Source organism: Buceros rhinoceros, unplaced genomic scaffold (genome assembly GCF_000710305.1).
Source record: "Buceros rhinoceros silvestris isolate BGI_N320 unplaced genomic scaffold, ASM71030v1 scaffold16585, whole genome shotgun sequence".
NCBI classification, from domain to species: domain Eukaryota; kingdom Metazoa; phylum Chordata; class Aves; order Bucerotiformes; family Bucerotidae; genus Buceros; species Buceros rhinoceros.
In genome coordinates this window covers 34,164-52,530 of record NW_010411329.1, presented here as the reverse complement: position 1 = coordinate 52,530, position 18,367 = coordinate 34,164, and the positions used below count along the sequence as shown (strand labels likewise).

The 18,367-nt window shown below is 49.9% G+C and overlaps 1 protein-coding gene across 1 annotated transcript in view; it reads right to left on the bottom strand.

Moving 5' to 3' along the window:
• The window catches only part of AAK1 (AP2 associated kinase 1), a 47,127-nt gene that overhangs the window by 18,190 nt on the left and 10,570 nt on the right, over positions 1–18,367 (bottom strand). The window contains exons 6-15 of the mRNA XM_010135983.1: positions 17,176–17,308; positions 15,901–16,004; positions 14,825–14,904; positions 13,240–13,397; positions 12,856–13,133; positions 11,880–12,101; positions 9,216–9,445; positions 8,464–8,621; positions 7,950–8,066; positions 6,087–6,182 (exon numbers count right to left, since the gene is read on the bottom strand). Coding sequence (XP_010134285.1) covers positions 6,087–6,182; positions 7,950–8,066; positions 8,464–8,621; positions 9,216–9,445; positions 11,880–12,101; positions 12,856–13,133; positions 13,240–13,397; positions 14,825–14,904; positions 15,901–16,004; positions 17,176–17,308 — 1,576 coding nt within the window. The remainder of the gene's footprint in view (positions 1–6,086; positions 6,183–7,949; positions 8,067–8,463; positions 8,622–9,215; positions 9,446–11,879; positions 12,102–12,855; positions 13,134–13,239; positions 13,398–14,824; positions 14,905–15,900; positions 16,005–17,175; positions 17,309–18,367) is intronic.

Below are 18,367 nucleotides of genomic sequence, written 5' to 3'. Positions count from 1 at the left end.
AGGAACTCCTTCTCCACCAGCGTTAGGGAGCACGACACGCTCATTAAAAACCCACACATGTGCTGAAGAAAGTTTTCTGGATCCACATGAGCCCATTCCTGGTCCTGGCAGGATGGCAGCAAGGTTGCTGCGGCTTTGCAGCAGCCAGGAAGGATGCTGGCTGAGTAAGCAAGGTTCCTTAGCAAGACTAAAGAAGGTGTCTGAGCTTAAAAGCCTGCAGGGGCAACTAAAAAGTGCCCTGTCAACCCCTTCCAGAGCTGAAGCCCAGCCACATCCTGCAGCCTCTAGACTAGTGTTTCACTTTCCCCTTAAGTTCCCAATTGCTCCCAGTAAGAGATGACTGTTTCCTGTCAGAGTAAGCAAAGCAGGCTGCAGAAAAAGCAACGCGAGAGCCTCCAGCTAAGGGCTCTCGGGCATCCCCACACGGCAGGTATCGGTAGCTTCAGAGACCAGAAAACTAAATCACTTCCTCCTGGAATGAAAGCAGGAGCCTTTCCTCTGATTTGCACCAACGTGGGAAGGAAGTGATGCCATCTACCACCGGCAGAATTAGCTGTGGATTTACATCATGGGACAGGAAAGCCAGTTCAAGCCCCATGCGCAGGCTGGGCAGCCCAGCTTTGGACAGCCCAGTGAGAAAGCGCCGACCTTTTCCTTCAGCTCCTTTCTTTTCTAACACATGCACGAAGCTGACTTTCGAGATTTGTAATTAGTCTGTTTGCACAGGCTTTGCATGTGCAACCCCACCCCTGCCGGGGACTTCAGGCTGGCATGCTGCGTTTCCACGGGGCGACACACCCGTAAGCGATACCACATATGCAGAAAGAATTAAGGACAAGAGTTATGAAAAAAAATACAAATCAGGAGACGAGGGAGGCAAACGGGTTATTAGTTAGAGCAGGCTACTAGGCAAGAATAAAGATTCCTGAGAAACTTGCAAGTTAAAAAGGGAATGAAGGGCAAAAATCTGTCGTTGCTGGTAACACACTGAACAACCAAGATGCAACATCTCAAAGGCAACATCTCAAAGAGGTCCAGCAGCCAGCACCGCACACAGCAAGGAGGTTACTCACTCGTGTACTGCGGAGGAATAGCAAAAAGACAGACAGCTCAACAGAGCACACAGCAGAGGTCTTTTCTTCGGATGTCAACTGAGAAAGAAAGACAAGGTCGTAAAAATCCTGCCAAGCCAACCGTGCTGCGGGTGGGAGAGCAAATTACCAAGGTGGGCACAGATTAGTCACTCAGGAAGATTTCTGCCTATTGATTAATCAAGTATGAAAGACTCGAGGAAGCCCGGCACGTTGTTCAGCTTCAGAGGACTTTGACTTGTCAAGGGAAGGCACTGGGCTTTAATTTTCCTAATGGAGCTGCTGTGAAATGGAATTGTTTCTGACAGAACAGGAGAAAAACCCCCAGTGACTGGCACGTTTTAAATACACACGCCCATGACTTTGTAAACACTGCCGAGACGAGTAGGACAACATTTCACAGGGGCTCCTTAAGAGATCAAAATCAAACCTGTTTAGTTCAACTTTCCAGATCTCAAATATTTGTAATAACAACAACCACCCCCCCTTTGGATCAAGCTCAAATCCCAGACAGAAACAACACTAGATACTATTTACACTCCTTTGGTTGAGACCCCAACAGCCCCTCGGCTTTGTTGCTCCAAACCTTCAAATCACCATGAGGTACTTTTGGTTAAGAATACGGCAATTAATTCAAGTTTCTAGGTGAGCAGTTTCCCGTTGGCGTTTTCCCAACCTGAGATGTAAACCCGAATTGTCACTACACGACAGTATGTGTCTGTCCGTGGCTGCGAGGACTTCAGCTCCATGGGTCATGGGGGTGCAAAGGTAAGTTCTGTCAGAGGTAGTTTTTCTTTTATAGTTGCTATAAACACCCTGACACAGATGGGCAGTTACCTTTGCAGAATTTATGGGCCTGGGGCAGAGACTTATGCTGATTAAAAACATTCCAGCAAGTATTCCGTGCTAAAAAATTAGAGAGCCCTCCTGCATTAGTAGTAGTGGCCCCAAAGCCACTCAACTTGTGTGTTTTGACAAGGATGTCAATGGTTTGAGTCCAAGCTCATGTTTCCAGGCACTAGGAACTGCCGGCCTCAGCGGCTTGATCTCAGCACTTCACTTCTTCAAACACTGCAACAGCCCGAGCCTCCCCTCGCGCTCGCAGTGCTGCTCCAGCACCCAGCAGAGAGAGCCTGGAGACCAGCTCCCGAGGGCCACGCTTTAGAACACAACGAGAAACAGCCAGGCTTGCTTAAAGCTCCTGCTTTTGAAGGCAGGTATGTTTTGAGCAGGAAGGTTATCAGGGCCGTGGGGTTTGGACAGCTCTAGAAACAGGCCAAGGGCACAGACAAGCTTTGTTCTGAAGTTACATCTACTTCCCCAGCCTGGATCAGCACCCTCCAGGGCTAACTGAAAACACAGAAGCCCAGGAGTATTTGAAGGAAATAAAAAGGTAAAACCCACCCTTAAAGTGCTATTTAAAAGCTTCAGAGAACTCCAACATGACACTTTCTCAGCTGCAGCTCACTTGCCGAGTTACTGCAGGGAGTAAATGGTTGTGTACGTTTGCAAAGCACAATCCATTCCCTGTGAAGAGGGGTAAAAACGCTCAACTCGCTGTGCAGACGTGGCTTTGTACTGGGTACTGGTGCAGAGAAGCCACCAGTGCCACCACCCCACACACACATGGGCTCAGCCCGCACACGAGGCAGCGCGGGGGAGTTTGTCCTCCATCCAGCAACGGCGAGGAGCAGAGTGTCGCTTTCTCAGCTCTCACACCTCAGTGCTGCTCCTCACGACTTCCCCCTGCTTGCTCTGCTGCCAAGGACCCACACCCACCTCCTCATCCCTCTCTTCTTCGGCAGCGAGGGGAGGATAAGCCAGCAGTGCCGACAGCACAGGGTACCACGCTGGAGAAGAAAATTTATTTGGAAGTAGAGCAAGGAGACACCCGCCTCCCACCCCAAAAAAACCAACCCTCAAGCCAGGATACCCTGTGCAAAATTTAGCCTCTCACGCTCATTCCAGCTGATTTCACGCTGAAAGACACGAAGTAGCCACGTAGCAGAAAAATTACCATCCTGATCCAATCCCCCCCTTATGACTAATCAGCACTGAACCCTGCAATAAGCTTATTAAGAAGAACTTGGATCACTTTCCTACATAGGGACAAGGAAAAATGTTTTCAGCATGAATATTTAATTCTCCCTTATTTTAACAGATGTTTTGCCATATTTTTATATCCCTCTTGCCAGCTCCTCCTACTAGTTACAATTCCATTAAGAATTGCAGCCATTATGCCCTGGAGAAGGAGGAATAGACTGAAAACCGTTCTGCTTCCACTCAATTACTGTCCAGCGCTGGGATTTCTGCCTTGCAGAGGGTGCTATGTTTCCTCTTCTCCAGAAGCTACCCACAACAAATGAAAAATAACCTCCTCTAGGCCATTTTGCACCTCCACGTGAACAGGACAGTCTGCTAGAACCAGCTGTCCCAGGCTTGTCTGCACTGTACACGCTGACCTGACCTCACGGAGCCAGCAGCATGACCCCACACACCCCACAAGCGAGCAGCCCCACTGAACGCCGCCGCATCTGTCGGCTGCAGCTCCACGGCAGTGCACTCCTCCGTTTGGGCACGTCCAGGCTGCCTGGGGATGCACCCTCTGGCTGTTAGATCAGATCTGAGGACTCTGTGACAGAAAGGCCCCTCTGTCCTGAGCACACAGAATGGTGGGAGAGCCCAAGGAGGCCTCTGGCTGACATTCGAGCGATACCACCCGCACCCTCAGGTGCTAGCACAGGGAGCAAGGTCATGGCTTAAGCAAAAAAAGCAGCTGAGCTCTGAGCCAGACCCTCAGCTGTCAGGTTTAAAGTGCAGAGAGCCGACAAAACCGGCTCTGTGTGAGAAACAGGGAAGATACCGACTGAAAGCTTCACTTACGCCTGCACTGAAAAGCCTTCCTGAACAACACTGCTCTTGTAACCAAGGGGCAGCAGCTCACACTTTTATTTCTGAAAGGGCTGTGCATGTCCCAGTCTATAAAAAGACAGACATAAAGCCTTCTCAAAGGAGTGAGATTCACTATCAAGGTTTTTTCAGAAATAATATTCCAAACAAAGCAAATATTTAGCAAGCACTCAAAGAAATTCAGCTGCTGCTGCACGAAAGTAAGGCAAGGTGGAGATGTGCAACTGGAGATGCTGATACACTACCAGACTAAAGCCTGGCCCAAGGGCCACACCTAAGAGAAAGCTTTCCACATGAAGTCTGCTCAGCCCTCACGTCCAAGACCTCTCTGCTTGCTGGGGGTTTTTTCTGCACAGGTAGTGCAGATACAGAAGAACAAAGACACTCTATTCTGCATGACAGGTTGAAAAATTGAGTCCAAATCGAGAATTTTTATCTTTTCTGTTGAATTTACAAGCACAGACAACTCTTCTCAGTTTTCAAAGCTAAGGATAAGTCAGTAGCTCTGGGCCTTGAAAACATTCATGAGCTGCTGGCCTCAAATTTTACATTAAGAAAAGAAAAAATCAGAGGAGGTCTTTACAGGAACCTAGACTTCCTGCCCCTCACTTTGCCCCATGGAAGGGGATCCCCTGAGCTCAGCAGACCCAGACACAGGCAGAGAACAGCAAAAGACGGTTTAGCACCTGCCTGCAAAGATACCCAAGTGGGCAGGGACAGATCTGTGGGACGACAGACAGCTGCTGCTCTGATCTGCACCCAAGGGCAGGGCCGAGAGGCAGTTTCTCTGCAGCGGTTTCTGTCCTATAAAGAACTCCAGAGCTCCCCCAGCAAAGGCTGCGACTGCTGCTTCACGTGGTTGTGCTGTATCAAAACGCAACAGGCAGGAGGGAAAACAGCGTGCATTGAGTATCACAGGCAGAGAATTCAATAGTCTGGGCTGAAAGACTCCAAGTCAGGAAAACCAAGACTTGCGCCAGCATTAGGAAGGGAATTCAAACATGCAGCCACCTGCCTTCTGTAGGGTCTTCTCAAATTATAGCTGGGCAGGTCAGCTCCCGGCAAGCACTCACGCAAGGAAGAAAGCCTCTAAGTTCAGCTTCTTACCTCAAAATGCAGCATTTGAGTACAAATCCTTTTGCAAGAAAACACATTTCTCATGCTCTTTGAGCATGAACCAGAAAGAACTAAGTTCTACACAGTTACAGAAAAAATGGGTTATTTTTTTTTCTGAATGGCTTAACTTCCCATGGAGAGATGCCATGCACATTGTTTTGAAGCTGGGTCCTCTACTGTCAAACCACCAGTGACCCACAGCCTGAGCTAAGGGCAGGGATGAGAGCTGCCACAAGCACGTGGGGCTGGCTGACAAGGAACCTGTCACGCACATTCACCAGAGGGCTTTGAGAAACTCCAAGATAAAAACACTCCCATATTCCAAATCCCACCAATTCGCAAATAAGCTCCTAAGCACTTACATAATCTTGTGCTAAAAAGTGCTGGCTGCTGCAGTCAGCAACGTGCACGCAGGGAAGACATCAGGAGCACGGCGAAGCAAGTGGAAATAGCTACCGGCTGCAGGAGAAGTCAGGAAAGGTTACACCTTAACTTGGGCTTCACCTGAAGCATTCCGCATGTGCGATAGACCTGGGAGCCACAGAAACCCTGAGTCTTGTGGGAGCGAAAGATTAACAATAATAGAAACTACAATTTCAAAGCTGGAGACCAATTTGAAAATGGCTCTGGCCAGATCCTAGGTAATTACCCAGTGATTATTTTTAGGGGGGACTTTGAATACTGAACCTTTAGACACCAACACTGCTGGCATTATACAAAATATGACGACCCCAGGGTCTGCCATGAAAACCAACGGCCGTTGTGCCCAGCGCCGCTCCCACCGCCCAGCTAATCAACGGTAGAACACACTACACATCATGACAGCCACCGAGCTCAGCGGAGCTTGTCAGCGCCCAGCACCCCTGAGCAGAGCCCAGGATTTCTGCTGTGCCTGGAAACAGAACCGGAAGACTCAGAGCACAAAACAAAGAAGAACCTGCCCCCCTCCATCGACTCAGTTCCGGTTACCTGGTGTGTCGGATAATGGGAGAGGAATGAAAGGATCAGGCACAGTCAGAAGAGGAGGGCTAGTGTCCAGACTCAGAATGTCTTTTGCTTTTTCAGCTGGAGACCAGGAAGAGAGAAGGCAGAGTGAGACAGAGAAGAGAGAAAAGAAGAAAGCATTGAGCAAACTCTGAGCGCAAGCACAGCTCAACTGCAGAGCCTAAGCTCCAGCCCGACAAGAACACACGTACACTCAGAACAAGTTTATGTTGCTAGTGACAAGAAAAAAAAAAAAAAAAAAAAAAAAAAAAAAAAAAAAAAAAAAACAACCAACTATTAGCATGCAGCTTTCCCACACACTTGAACCCACAGATCTCAAAACATTCCTGGAAAGGGAAGGACTATTATCTCGCTTTACAGCGGCACAAAAGGTGAAATGCCTGAACAAAGGAGGCCCGGCAGGCCAGCCCCCACGCTGGGCCTCTGTCTGAAACAAGAGATACAGCAGCTTGCATCAGACCGGCTCAGACAGGCTCCTCTCTAGGGGGAAAGAGAAAGAGAAGGACCTCAAGTGCCCAGCCCCGACAGGATTTCCAGAACACCCTCCCGTGCCAAACCGCAGGACAGGAGTCAAGGGGCACGTTTTAAACGACAGCTCCTGAAAGAACTGAACGTAAGACAGTGCCCAGAGAGCCCAGAACACGCAGGCGCTTCTCAGGCTTTGCCGAAGGTACATTACAGCTGCACCTGAAGGTGCTGCTGCTCATCACTCCACAAGGGCTGATGGAACATCATAAACTGTTCACAGGGCACTGACCAGCTGGACAAACTCAGAAAGCAGGAACCTGGAGCACTGCTGCGTTATGAATTCAGCTCCTTAACTCTCAGGTAAGAGCCAAGCACAGCAAGCTCAGTGGTTCCGTAACTTCTTATAAATAGAAATAACTAGTAAATGGATTTGTTGCTTCTTGCCCCACAAAGGATCCCTCACTCTGCCCAGGACTCCTCTCACCAAGGGCTGGTGCGCTTCCCTGGGGGAGCACTGAACAGCTGTATCTGTCACCAGTAACACCGGCTGCCCGCGGCGGGGCAGAGGACTGCTTGCCCATGGGGCTGCTGGGGGCAGCCCTCCAGCCCGGTGCTTGGCAGCTCTCTGCCGCACGCAGGGAAAGCTGACGCCGAAGAACCCAAACCAAGCAGCAGCACTCGCCGAGTTTGTTCTGCATAGAAGGGGCTGCTCATGGCCAAGCCTTGGCACCAAAGGAGACACCAGACAAGGTCACGCATGCAGAGGCCTCTGCAGAAGAGCTCCTGAGTCCAGCCAAGGATCCTGGTCTCTGGACCCAGACAGCACAGCCAGTGCACAGTCTCCTTCACCATTTAACGAGTCAGTTATGAGACTAACTGTGCTCTCCACTCAGGAGTTTCCCTGCTCACTCCCACCTCTCTGCTCATTCTGTGGTGGAGACATGACTAGCCCCGGTGCTCTCCTCCCTCGTACAGCCTAACAGCTGCAGGCAAGGAATATGCTCCAGCAGGTCTGACCAATGTCTCCCAGTCCAGCCCGCCCATTGCATGCTACCTATTTCACTTCCAGTCATGAGCTGTGTGGAACTCCAGCACGGTCAGAAGCTTTCTTGTGAACCAAAGGGGCTCGCTTTGTTTCCTGCCTCAGCTCTGCCTATCAAGGTGTCTCCTGCCTCTCGAACCAACCATGCAAGTTGTGCTGTTTCTACCTTCCCTTCTCCACTGAAGGGCCAGCCCTAGCCTGCAGGTCTCAGTGCCCAGTTTTTACTGGTTTTACATTCCTTTCAAAGAGGTTATGACATGGTTGCCATTTTCCTTCAGTCCAGGGCACTGCCCTGTAGGACATGTCCACAAACTCACCCGATCCAGCAGTGAAAGAAGAGCCACCAAATGCATCTGCCTGGGTTGCAGCTGGAGCCGGCTGGAAACCCGGAATCAGGTTCTCCGTGGAACTGCCCGTCTTTTCCGGAGCTTTCCCTGAAACGCCAGACACAGATTTAGGGGACAAGCTTCTACTCTGGGAGAAGGGAGGTTTCTTACCTAGATTTTTAGGACGCTATTTCAGTGTGTGACTTAAGCCTCTTCCCACAAATCATAACTTGCAGATGAAACAGAATTTAAACTGTGGTTTCTACAACCAACTGACCAAGGCCACTTTAAAAGCAGTCCGTACCTTTGAGGATCACGCTCATTGCATTGCAATTGCTCAGCAAAGAGGAGACTGGGAAGGGAAATTGGAAGGATTTAGCTTGCAGGCACAGAGGACCATGGTAATATGGGAACACCCCAGCAGCGTTTGACCGAAAGCATCATCACTCCATGCCGTTCTCTGTTTTGAGAGCAGGCTGGTATTAAAGCCTCCCCACGGACCTACCATCACCCAGCTTTGCAAAGTCCTTGTTCAGCAGCTCCTCAGCTGTGAGTTTGGAGAAATTATCATCATCAAACGGATTCCATGTGGAGACATCGGGCGGGTTATAGACATTCTGCTGTGAGGTCCTTGGGGAACCCGAGGGCGTGGTGGATGCAGATCTGGATGTGATCATTCCAAGCAAACAACAGTTGTTAATAACCCATCTGAAATCCTCTGGCCAGCACCATGAGCTGGTCCAGGCTACTGCATTATCATTACTCCCTACTTGAAACACTCAGCACAACTTACTGTACTTGCATGCCCTGAAAGCTGGGACCACTTCACCTCATCTACTTATAATGTGGTTGAGCATCCTGGTATCAGAGATTAAAACAAGTATCACAACCATCCCATTTGAAACAAATTCCTGTGATGCCCCTTGTGGAGGCTTCCAGCCTGCAGACCCTACAGAGGTCTCCAGCAGGCACTCCTGGGGAAGCACCGATGCTAAGCAGCAAGCATGAAGCCCATGCCAGGGCTGCTGATGGACCAGCTGAATCAACATCAAGTTTTGTCATCCAGAGGAAGGCCCTGTTTGCTTTTGGGGAGCACAAAAATAAACTTCCTGCCAAGCCCTAAACTGTGGGCTTGGGAAGGCAAAGACTCATGCAGACCTCAGAATTTGCTGTCTACCTTCATCTCAGTGCTTTGCCTGAAGAGCCTCACCTGCCCCCTCCCTCCATACCCTCAGACACCAAGGCATCGCCACCTACTTGGACTTGTTGAGACTGGCTTCCGCAGCAGCTGCCTGCAGGAGCTGGGTGGACTTGCTGGCTGGAACCCCAAAAACCGCACTGTGGGTCACGTCGCTCAGAATCCTCCTGTGTCCTGCACGCTGCGTCTTGGGGGAGGACGGAGGGGTGAGGGAGCCCATCTTCTGCCCCTGCACTGCTTGGGATGGGGTGGTTTGAGGTTTTTGCTGTTGCCTCATTTGTGCCTGCATCTAGGAGAAAAAGTAAAACGGTTTGTCCTTGAGCAACAGCCATGATGGGAAGATGGCTACAAGCTGCAGGATCTGACCATCAAGTCATGGACAGGGCACGATCAGGAGGGCAAAAAGCAAACGAACGAAAGAACTGGGAGCAGAGGGGAATTCACCGATCTATAATATTTTGGGATTACTCCAACTGCACAAGCAGAGACTTTCTTTTCTCTGTATGGTCCAGCTCTGGAGGCAAAGCCTCTGTCAGTTCTTGTTATTAAAGGGCAGCTGGTCCCAAACTTGCTCACAGGAAGAGAGGCTGAGACCCAGGGCAGAAATAAAGAAAGAAATCGGATCATAACATGCAGGAGTCTTGTCACTGGGACACAAGGAGTGGGGCACGGTGAGGAGCAGCACTTCCTCCAGCACGTAATGTGTTATGGGGGTCAAATCCCTGGAGGGGTACAGGTCCTCCAAAGAAATCTTGTGCAAGATTTCTTTGCTTTCTCTCCGGCAAAAAAAATAAAGGACCAGAGGAGAAGTGTTTGTCACTAAAATCTAGAAGAGAAAAACAGGCACATTTGGTTTAGGCGTAAGCCAAGGCAGCCCAGCTACAAATCCTTTGGAAACTTCAAGGGGTTTCCTCAAATTGATCTTATTTTCCATTACCTCAGTCTTGTGTTAAACTCACAAGCCCATAAATACTTGAAATACTGTTTTGTAGTGATAAACAGCAGCAGCATCTCCAACTATGTGATTTTTTCAAACCGTCTGTCAGGTGTCATGGTTGGATTTAAAGCAGGAAAACCAGAATGCGAAGAGTAGAATGCAGTGTGTGTCACCTCCAGTGCCCGGGCACTACTCCCTCTTCCCCAGTCTGTATCATCCCAGGCCCTTTTCAGCTGAGGAAGACGGATGAAAGACTTGGAAAGACAGAAGAGGGCAATGAGAGAGTTACATCCCCAGTGTGGTGCTCAACTACAGTGGGGCAAGGCAATCAAGTGCTTGCGGTCTTGCTTTTTCATCTGGCATTTCCAGGCAGACTAATTCACTGCGGCTGAGAAGCAAACTGACCTGGCTGTTCTGATTCACCCACCTTCCATCTCGCTATATAGGTCACTGCGGAACAGCACTCTTGGTGCAGAGAAATTAAAGGGCAGCGCTGAAATTGCCACAGAAATGAATGCAGAGCTTATTAAGCTGAAGTCTCGCAAGGGGAGAAGGTTGTGATGGGTCCTGGCTTGGTATTTTCTGCTCAGAGACTCTGCTCGGCAGAGACCACCTCTCACAATCATTTTTTTTTTTTTTTCAAATGAGTCAACCACTGCTTTTCCCCTCCCAACGTGGCAGGAGTGGAGATGTCCAGATGCATCTGTTCTGATCAGCCTTCCAGGGGAATAAAGCTAATTTTCCATCTAGCCAATTTAATAAAATTAAGACTGGTTTTGTGCTCGTGAATCACAGCAAAGCTCTTTAGAGATGGACTTCAATGCTACATTTCAGGCACTTCTCCTCTAAAAGGAACAGGGTAATTATGGGGCTCATCCAGAACCTGCCTGCATGTATTGGAAATTCATCACCAATTTCAACACACTGACTTGCCCCAGGTTGCTCAGCAAAACAACAAGACCGGGAACACAACAGCTCCAAGCTGGTCACCTACCCTGACAACAGCACAGTGCCGAAAATTAATAGAAAGAGCAGAGAGTGGGGGGATACGACAGAGCCTTGAGACACATCAGAGAGTAGAACAACTGTGCTTCCCAGCACTGCTCTGGTCCCTGTCTCAGGTACTTTCTTCCCAACACATGACTGGAGGAAGAAACATCCATTTGCGCTCCCAAAACCAAGCAAGAGCGGTCAGGATGGCCCAGGAATGAAAGCAAAAGGCACAGCTTCCTCCCGTATGCGCTGCAGAGACGCTCTGGCAGCGGGGAACCTGCCCTCTGGCACAGCTCCCCTGCCTGTGGCCCTGCAGACAGCTGGCCCCTTCCCTGCTGCAGCCAGCCCTGCTTTCCATTACGTAAAGAGCATTTATCGTGGACACACATTCAGGTATTAGTCAAGTGAATGGGTTATTTACTTATTTTTAGATATGGTGCTTTGAAGTCTCCTTTCTATAGTAGTCATTTAAAAAAAAAGTTATCCCAGCAGCAGAAATAACCAGGAAGGCTGCTCCGCCCTCCTCTGCATCAGAGCCCCGAACACAAGATGAAAATTTTCCAAACGAGCAGTTGGCTGGTGCCCACCCTGATGCGTTACGTACAAATAATTTTTGAAAGAGTTTATCACATCTAAGGCAACATGACAGGGGAGGGATAGATAAAAGCTGCATTGAAGCAGCTACTTCTACCTTCTCATCTGCTTTCTACTCATCCCCTACTCACCCTCCTTCTAGGGACCCTGAGCCCAGCACTCCCAAGCCTGCTGCCCTGCTCCTTCACAAGGCTCTTACCACTTGCTCCTGGGGCTGCGCTGGCTGGGCCGTGCTTGGCTGGGCCTGGGGCTGCGGCGGCCCCGGGGCTTGTGGCTTTTGCTGAACTGCTGCTGCTGCTGTTGTCTTCTGCGGCATGGCTGCCTGCTGGGCCATCATCTGCTGCTGCTGCTGTTGCTGCTGCTGGTAATAGTTCTGCATCAGCTGCTGCTGTGCGGGCGCTCCTTGCTGCATCACTGGGAACTGGGAAACAACCAGTTGTTGAGACATTTGTTGCACAGCTGGGAGCTGGGCACCACTCGGGGAACCATTACAGCCACTGCGGTGGCAAAGGAGTGACAGGCTAATGGCTGGGAGACCATCTGCAAAGCAGTGGTGGAAAACAGCCTCCTGGTCTAAAGTCAGATCCTTCTGTGTTACACCTGCCCACACAGGGCTCCCACGGCACAGTGTCCTGTGGTCCCAAACTCCTTTCTCCACTTTTATCAACTCTGAACCTTTCTCCAGGACAGCAAGGTTCACTGGCCCTCTGCTTCAGCCATTACCATGCTTTAGCAGAGAGCAGGGCTGCTGGGAACACCTCAGTTAAGCACACATCCTGTCTAACACCTTGTGTTCACAGGCCTCCCTATCACCACAGCCTTCCACAAAAACCCAAGACCTGAATCTTGCCCTTGAAAAGGCTTCTTGTACCTCAGTGAGAGCAGAAGAGGAACTGTACCCCTCTGCTCCTCAGCTGAACATTGACCTCAAGACTCTGAAATGCTTGCAGCTGTAAAATCTCAACCAGCGGTGTTTGTTTTACATGTGTGCATAACAAAATTATCTCAAGGCCTTCCACAGCAGCCTTGCCTAGCAGAAGATCTCACTAGAAAACTGGAGACACAATGGAAAATGCCCCAAAATTGCACCCATCTCCCAGAAACCCAGGGGACTTGCCATAAACGCAAAGGTACGCAGCAGTAAGCACGCGGTGAACGCGGCCGTGCGCTCCTACCTGCTGAGCTTGCATCATCTGCTGCTGCTGGTAGTAGGCAGCCTGCTGCTGCTGCTGCAGAAGCTGCTGCTGCTGCTTCAAGAAAAGCTGCTGCTGATGCTGAGGTGTGGCTTGCGGCTGAGTGGAAGGGACCTGGGGCTGCGCCTGCGAGGCTGGCTGCGGAGCTGGTGCCTGCTTGGCTTGGGGCTGTGCCGGAGCCTGTGGAGGTGCTGCCTTTTGCTGGGGGACGCTTGCAGGGAGCGAAGGTTGAGCACTGCCCAGGGCAGCGGGTCCTGCAGCTGGTAGGGGAATAGAAGACAAGACAGATGGGTGAGATCACCGTGCGCCCCAGCCCTGCGGTACAGAGCCCGGCAGGAAGGCACCGTGCGGAGAAGGTCACCTCACCCTGCGGCTGAATGGCTGCTTGAGCCGTGGGTCTCTTCCTAGGAGTCAGGGCTGGCTGAATGGGTAAAATTCCAGGAGGATTGGGTTGTGTCTGTCCTGCTTTAGGTCTCTGGCGGGGTGCTATGGAAGTTTCTGTCGTAGGGATGGGATCTGTCAGCCTACAAAATAAGGTAAGGAGTAAAGGAAGAGCAGGCAGAGGGCAGTCTGTGTTAGCCTGATGGTGCATGCAACGCACAGCAGGGGTTTAAAAGCTCATCCATGCTTCAGCAGGGTGTGACTGATAAAGGTGAACCACTTGTGGGCATCCAGACACACAAGTCAACTCTCTCCAGAAAACTGCAAGCCCAGTAAATCTTAGTGGATGCATCCACAATTAACCCCACACCACCGTTTTCTCCTCTTTGCCAGTCATGGCATCTTCTCCCATTGGACAGCTGGAACTTGTCAAAATCACTCAACTCATTCAAATATTGGCTACAACATATTGTTTTAAGTCCACTTACAAGTTCTGGATGAGCAGACGAAGGGCAGAAATTAGCTTAAGAGCAGCTGGAACCTTTGGGCAGAGTTGTCTAAATTGCCATCTTCCGAAGTACCTTAACTTTAGTGCATCCACCCCAGAACCAGGCCATCGGACCTCCATCTCTGCTCAATATCTACTGAGCTCCAAAAATGCACAGCAACGGGGCCAAGTGGCCCGACACTACCCTGCCTTTCTGTGGATACATCTGCTTGTTAGAGATCAAGTTGTTTTCTAACATAAGAGTAACTGCACTCAACTGTAAGAGCAAAGCAGGCTCCTGGGACTGACTGACAGGAGGACAGACACCCTAGTTCAGAGTCTGAAGAAAACTGCTGGTTTTGGAGTGCCCGCTGCTGTACTGCTCATTTTGCAGCAAAGTACGGTACAAGTTTTGTCCAACAGAATCTCCAAGTCTCAATTACAGTATCATAAGCAGAGCAAGCAGCAGGAGTGGAGAAAACCCCAATTGGGCTCTTCAGACGGAGACTTGGGCTTTCCTCTCCCCAGCCCCCTGCCCCCCCAAAAGAAATAATAGGGCTCTAGCAGAAATGAGAGCAATTTCATGCAGTAATTACTGGGTCAGGTTATCACCTGCCGAGGGTCAAACCCAAACAGCAACAGTCCCCGATGCGGTATCGCCGCAGATCGCCTTCTCTAGGCCAGCTCCTGGCCCGCTGCAGGGGAGCTGCAGCCTTTCCCCTGACTCTGCTCTCAGGTGCTCTGGGTACTGGATGACACACTGGATTCATCCAAGGGCACGACCTTCAAGTGCTGCTGTCAAGCAGCATCTTCAGTACAAAGAGCTGAGATGTTGAGTCACGCTGAGTATCACCCAAGTCCCACCCCACCCCCCCAGAAAAAATTCCCCTAATATCTGTGTTTTCTGCCTTCCAGATCAATGAGATCGATGGTTATTTATGTCGGTGAAGCAGCAGTGTTTGTCTCCACGGGTAAATGTAAGCCCACAAGGAAGCAGCTCAATAGACCAAGTATCTTTCCTAATAAAGACCAGAAAGTCAACTGACAATAAAGAGAGGCCGAGCACCACACAGATGCCGTTACCTGGCCTTTGGTTGACTCTTCTTTGCAGCAGCTTCACTTGCTTTAACCGGGTCTGGGAGCTTAGCGGGGATTGGAGAGTTCTGCAGATCACAAAAAACACCGAAGGGCAGAAAACAGTCAGAAATCATTCACGACAGCACCACAATGAAACGGGGAGACTGGGGGATCCCCAAAGCAAAGCAGTTATTCCTCCTGCTGGACTCAGGACAAACCCCTCAATGTCAACGTCGTGAGGAGACAGTAGTTTGGGAGAGTCTTTACAAGGGAAAAACATAGTTCAGTTTTTCAACTATTTCCTACATGTGGACCCTGAAGACAAGGCTTCACAAGGCTGCTTTTTAAAAGACAACCTGGGGACAACAGTAGCAACACTTATTAACACTGCTGTAAAAAATACAGCTAGAATAGAACCAAAACCATGTCCATGCAGACCATAAATAACCACCTGAACAATGGGGAGGGGGGAAATAGATTTCTTCTTACCCAGAAACAAAATAAAATGGGATGTCACACATGTCCCTAAGACCATAGTAAAATACTTGTCAACTCTGTTTTCCATTTGGAGTCTATAAAGATACACTAGGGAGGGGCAGGGGGTCCTGTAAGGTCTGACATAGTTCAAATGCAAGTTGGCTGCTCCCAGGCAGCCAGCAGACTCAAACCCGCTACGCTGAATACCAACTGCAGCACAAATGACACACATCATGATGTGTGTGCCTGGAAATCACGCTGGCCCCACAAGCGTGGCCTAATTTTCCATATCCACATGTACAAGGTCTCTTGGTTGGCCTCACACTGGTAACCGGGCAAGGTGGTAAATCAGGGACAAACAAAATAAACAACATAGGAAATAAAACCCTGATTCCTGCCCTCCCACTCCCCACCCCCCCCACAAAAAAAAACCAAAACCAAAACCCCAAAAGCAGTTGTAATTCAAAAAAAAAAAAAAAAGACCCTCCAAATTACAGAACTGGGGAACAACCAACAGCAAAGAGCAGAACATTCCATGTTCAGCACTTGCCACCGTTCACCTCCTCCCACATAGCCCTACATCAGCCCACACCTTTCCTACTCACCTGGACGTTCTGGACCGGGCATTCCTTCTTTGCCAGTTTGAATGCAAAGTAGGAGACCTGATAAATATCGGGTCTCTTATCAGGGTCTGGCTCAAGCATATACCCTTTAAAGACAGAGATGCTAATATCAGAGCAGGAGAATGGACAGTCACGTGAGCCATCTGTGGCACTACATCAGATAAAGGAGAAATTTGTTACCCTGAGGCTGGTGAGACCCTGGCCCAGGTTGCCCAGAGAGGTGGGAAAAACCCCATCCCAGCTCAGGTTGGCCCTTGGGGCTCCGATGTCCCTGCTCCCTGCAGGGGGTTGGACTGGGGGAGCTTTGAAGCTCCTTCAACCCAAACCAGTCTGGGACTCTGTGTTTGGAATGACCAGATGCTAGCAGGGTGTTCTGCCTCTTCCGAAGCACCCAGCCAGTGCTCAACAGGGCTGAGCTGATCACCAGGTCAGAGAGAAAGGAGCAAGACAGTCAGGGTGGACAGGAGGTATTTTCCAGTACAGCTATGAACAACTTGTAGCTGCTGTCAAAGGGCAAGCAGGGCAAATGCAGTTGCCTAGTTAATGAATAGCACTGGTTTCGACTCCTGCATTTCCAAGTGAATCCACAGGAAAAGACGTGACAGGACCCCAGTTGGTGTGTCAGTGGGGCAGGAAGACAGGCCAGCCACACACACCACCGCATATACACCAAAGAAAATACCAGGCTGCTCTGCAAACACATCCAACTCTGTGTTAATCAAGATTGTGGCTAGAAAAAAATAATCAGATGCTGTGCTGAAGACAAGAGAGTGGCCCCAGCTTTGCCAGGAGTCGTGCATTGTACCCTTAATTACACATTCGCTCCAGTCAGCGAGTTATTTATAAATCATTCCAGTTCTGTTTCTCAATGCACAGAAGATCAATTCTTATCGCTGGTCTAAGTCACTGGCTCTTTTCAGTTCCTTATCCAAATAGATTTATTACTGGAGAAATACGTTTCGGCATAAATAGGCTTATTGTGCGAGTTTCTGTAGGACTCTCACACCCAACGGTTGTCTGGTTTCCTGCCTTTCCAGAGCCCACTACAGCCCAGCCAAAGGGAAACCTCCTCGTCATGATTTCTTTCAAAGAGCCATCTCCTAAGCTACTAAAAGATCACTTCATCCACCCCTGGTGCAAGAAAGTCTCTTAAACAAGGAACACCAACAGTTTCACTGTAGGGAATACAGGAACAAACCACCTCTGCTGGTTTCTAGTTCTGTGGAAGTGGCTCATGCCACTGCCAGAGACACTCACGGATGAGACAGTGCATGTCTTGCGAGTGCCGGGAATTATCTGGAATGGTGAAGTTGCCGTCACAGATGGCCACCTGACTCTCCCCGAACGGCAGAGTGAAGTAGCACAGCTTGTACAGCAAACAGCCAAGGGCCTGGAGCAAGAGAACAGAGCAAAGGATTCAACACGCTGCAGCAGAGCAGAGAACGGTACAATTCAGGCACCATCGCAGGGAGCAGGGCAAGTGCTCTGGCTTGTTCTGCGACGGGGGACCTGCACGGCATCAGCATTTTAACATCCCTGTGGGCAGCCTGAAAACAAGCACAGTTAGATGGGAGGATAAATACATGAAGAGCTGTCCCTCCCTAGGCTCAGATTCTGTCATCCAGGGGATCGGGTGGGTACCACCTCACACCCCCACCGTGTGACCCTTTGTGTCACTGAACAGGCGAAGCCTGTTTCAGCCACATGCTAGGAGGAAAACATAAAGTAATAGCAAAAATAAATTGTAACAATCATCCTTAACACATTTGTTCTAATGAAGAAAAAATTCAAACTGTTTCCAAGTTAAGTTCAAACAACTTTTCAAGTGTCAGAAGTAGGTACCAGGGAGGGATCCGCAGCCGAGCCTGCAGGCTGCTGGGTTATATCACCCTCCCATCTATTTCTGTGCTGCTTTTGACAGCAAGAACCACCACCTATTTCACAAGAAAATGCAAGTTTTGCACAAAGGGCTAATTACGAAACACTCCCACCATCTCACAGGGCAGAGGGGGAAACATTTCCTAATCCCAAGCAACTCACCATCAGCTCACATCATCTGTCACAGGATTTCACAATTAAGTTGCACTCTGGTTAAAGCAATCTCCTTGAAATTTAAGGAAAGGGAGGTTTCCAGCAGAACTATCACTGCCATGGGCCTGGAAGCAGAGGCCCCGCTGTGCACAGCACCACACGCTCGTTTGGGAATGCTCAGCGGATTGCTACAACAGAACTCCTTCCACGTCAGGCAAAGGAAGCCCCTCCAGCCTTTGGCTCTCCACCTTTCCCCATTACCACAAGATCTCTGCAAATCCCAGCTTCTCCCCCGGCTGCCTTTGAGGCCCTGACAGACTTTTCACCCTGTTACAGCTGTGACCTTCCCTCTCCACACCTCTGACACTAAGGCGAGTGACCCAGCACCGGTGCAGGGCCCAGCTCTACAAACCTCCTG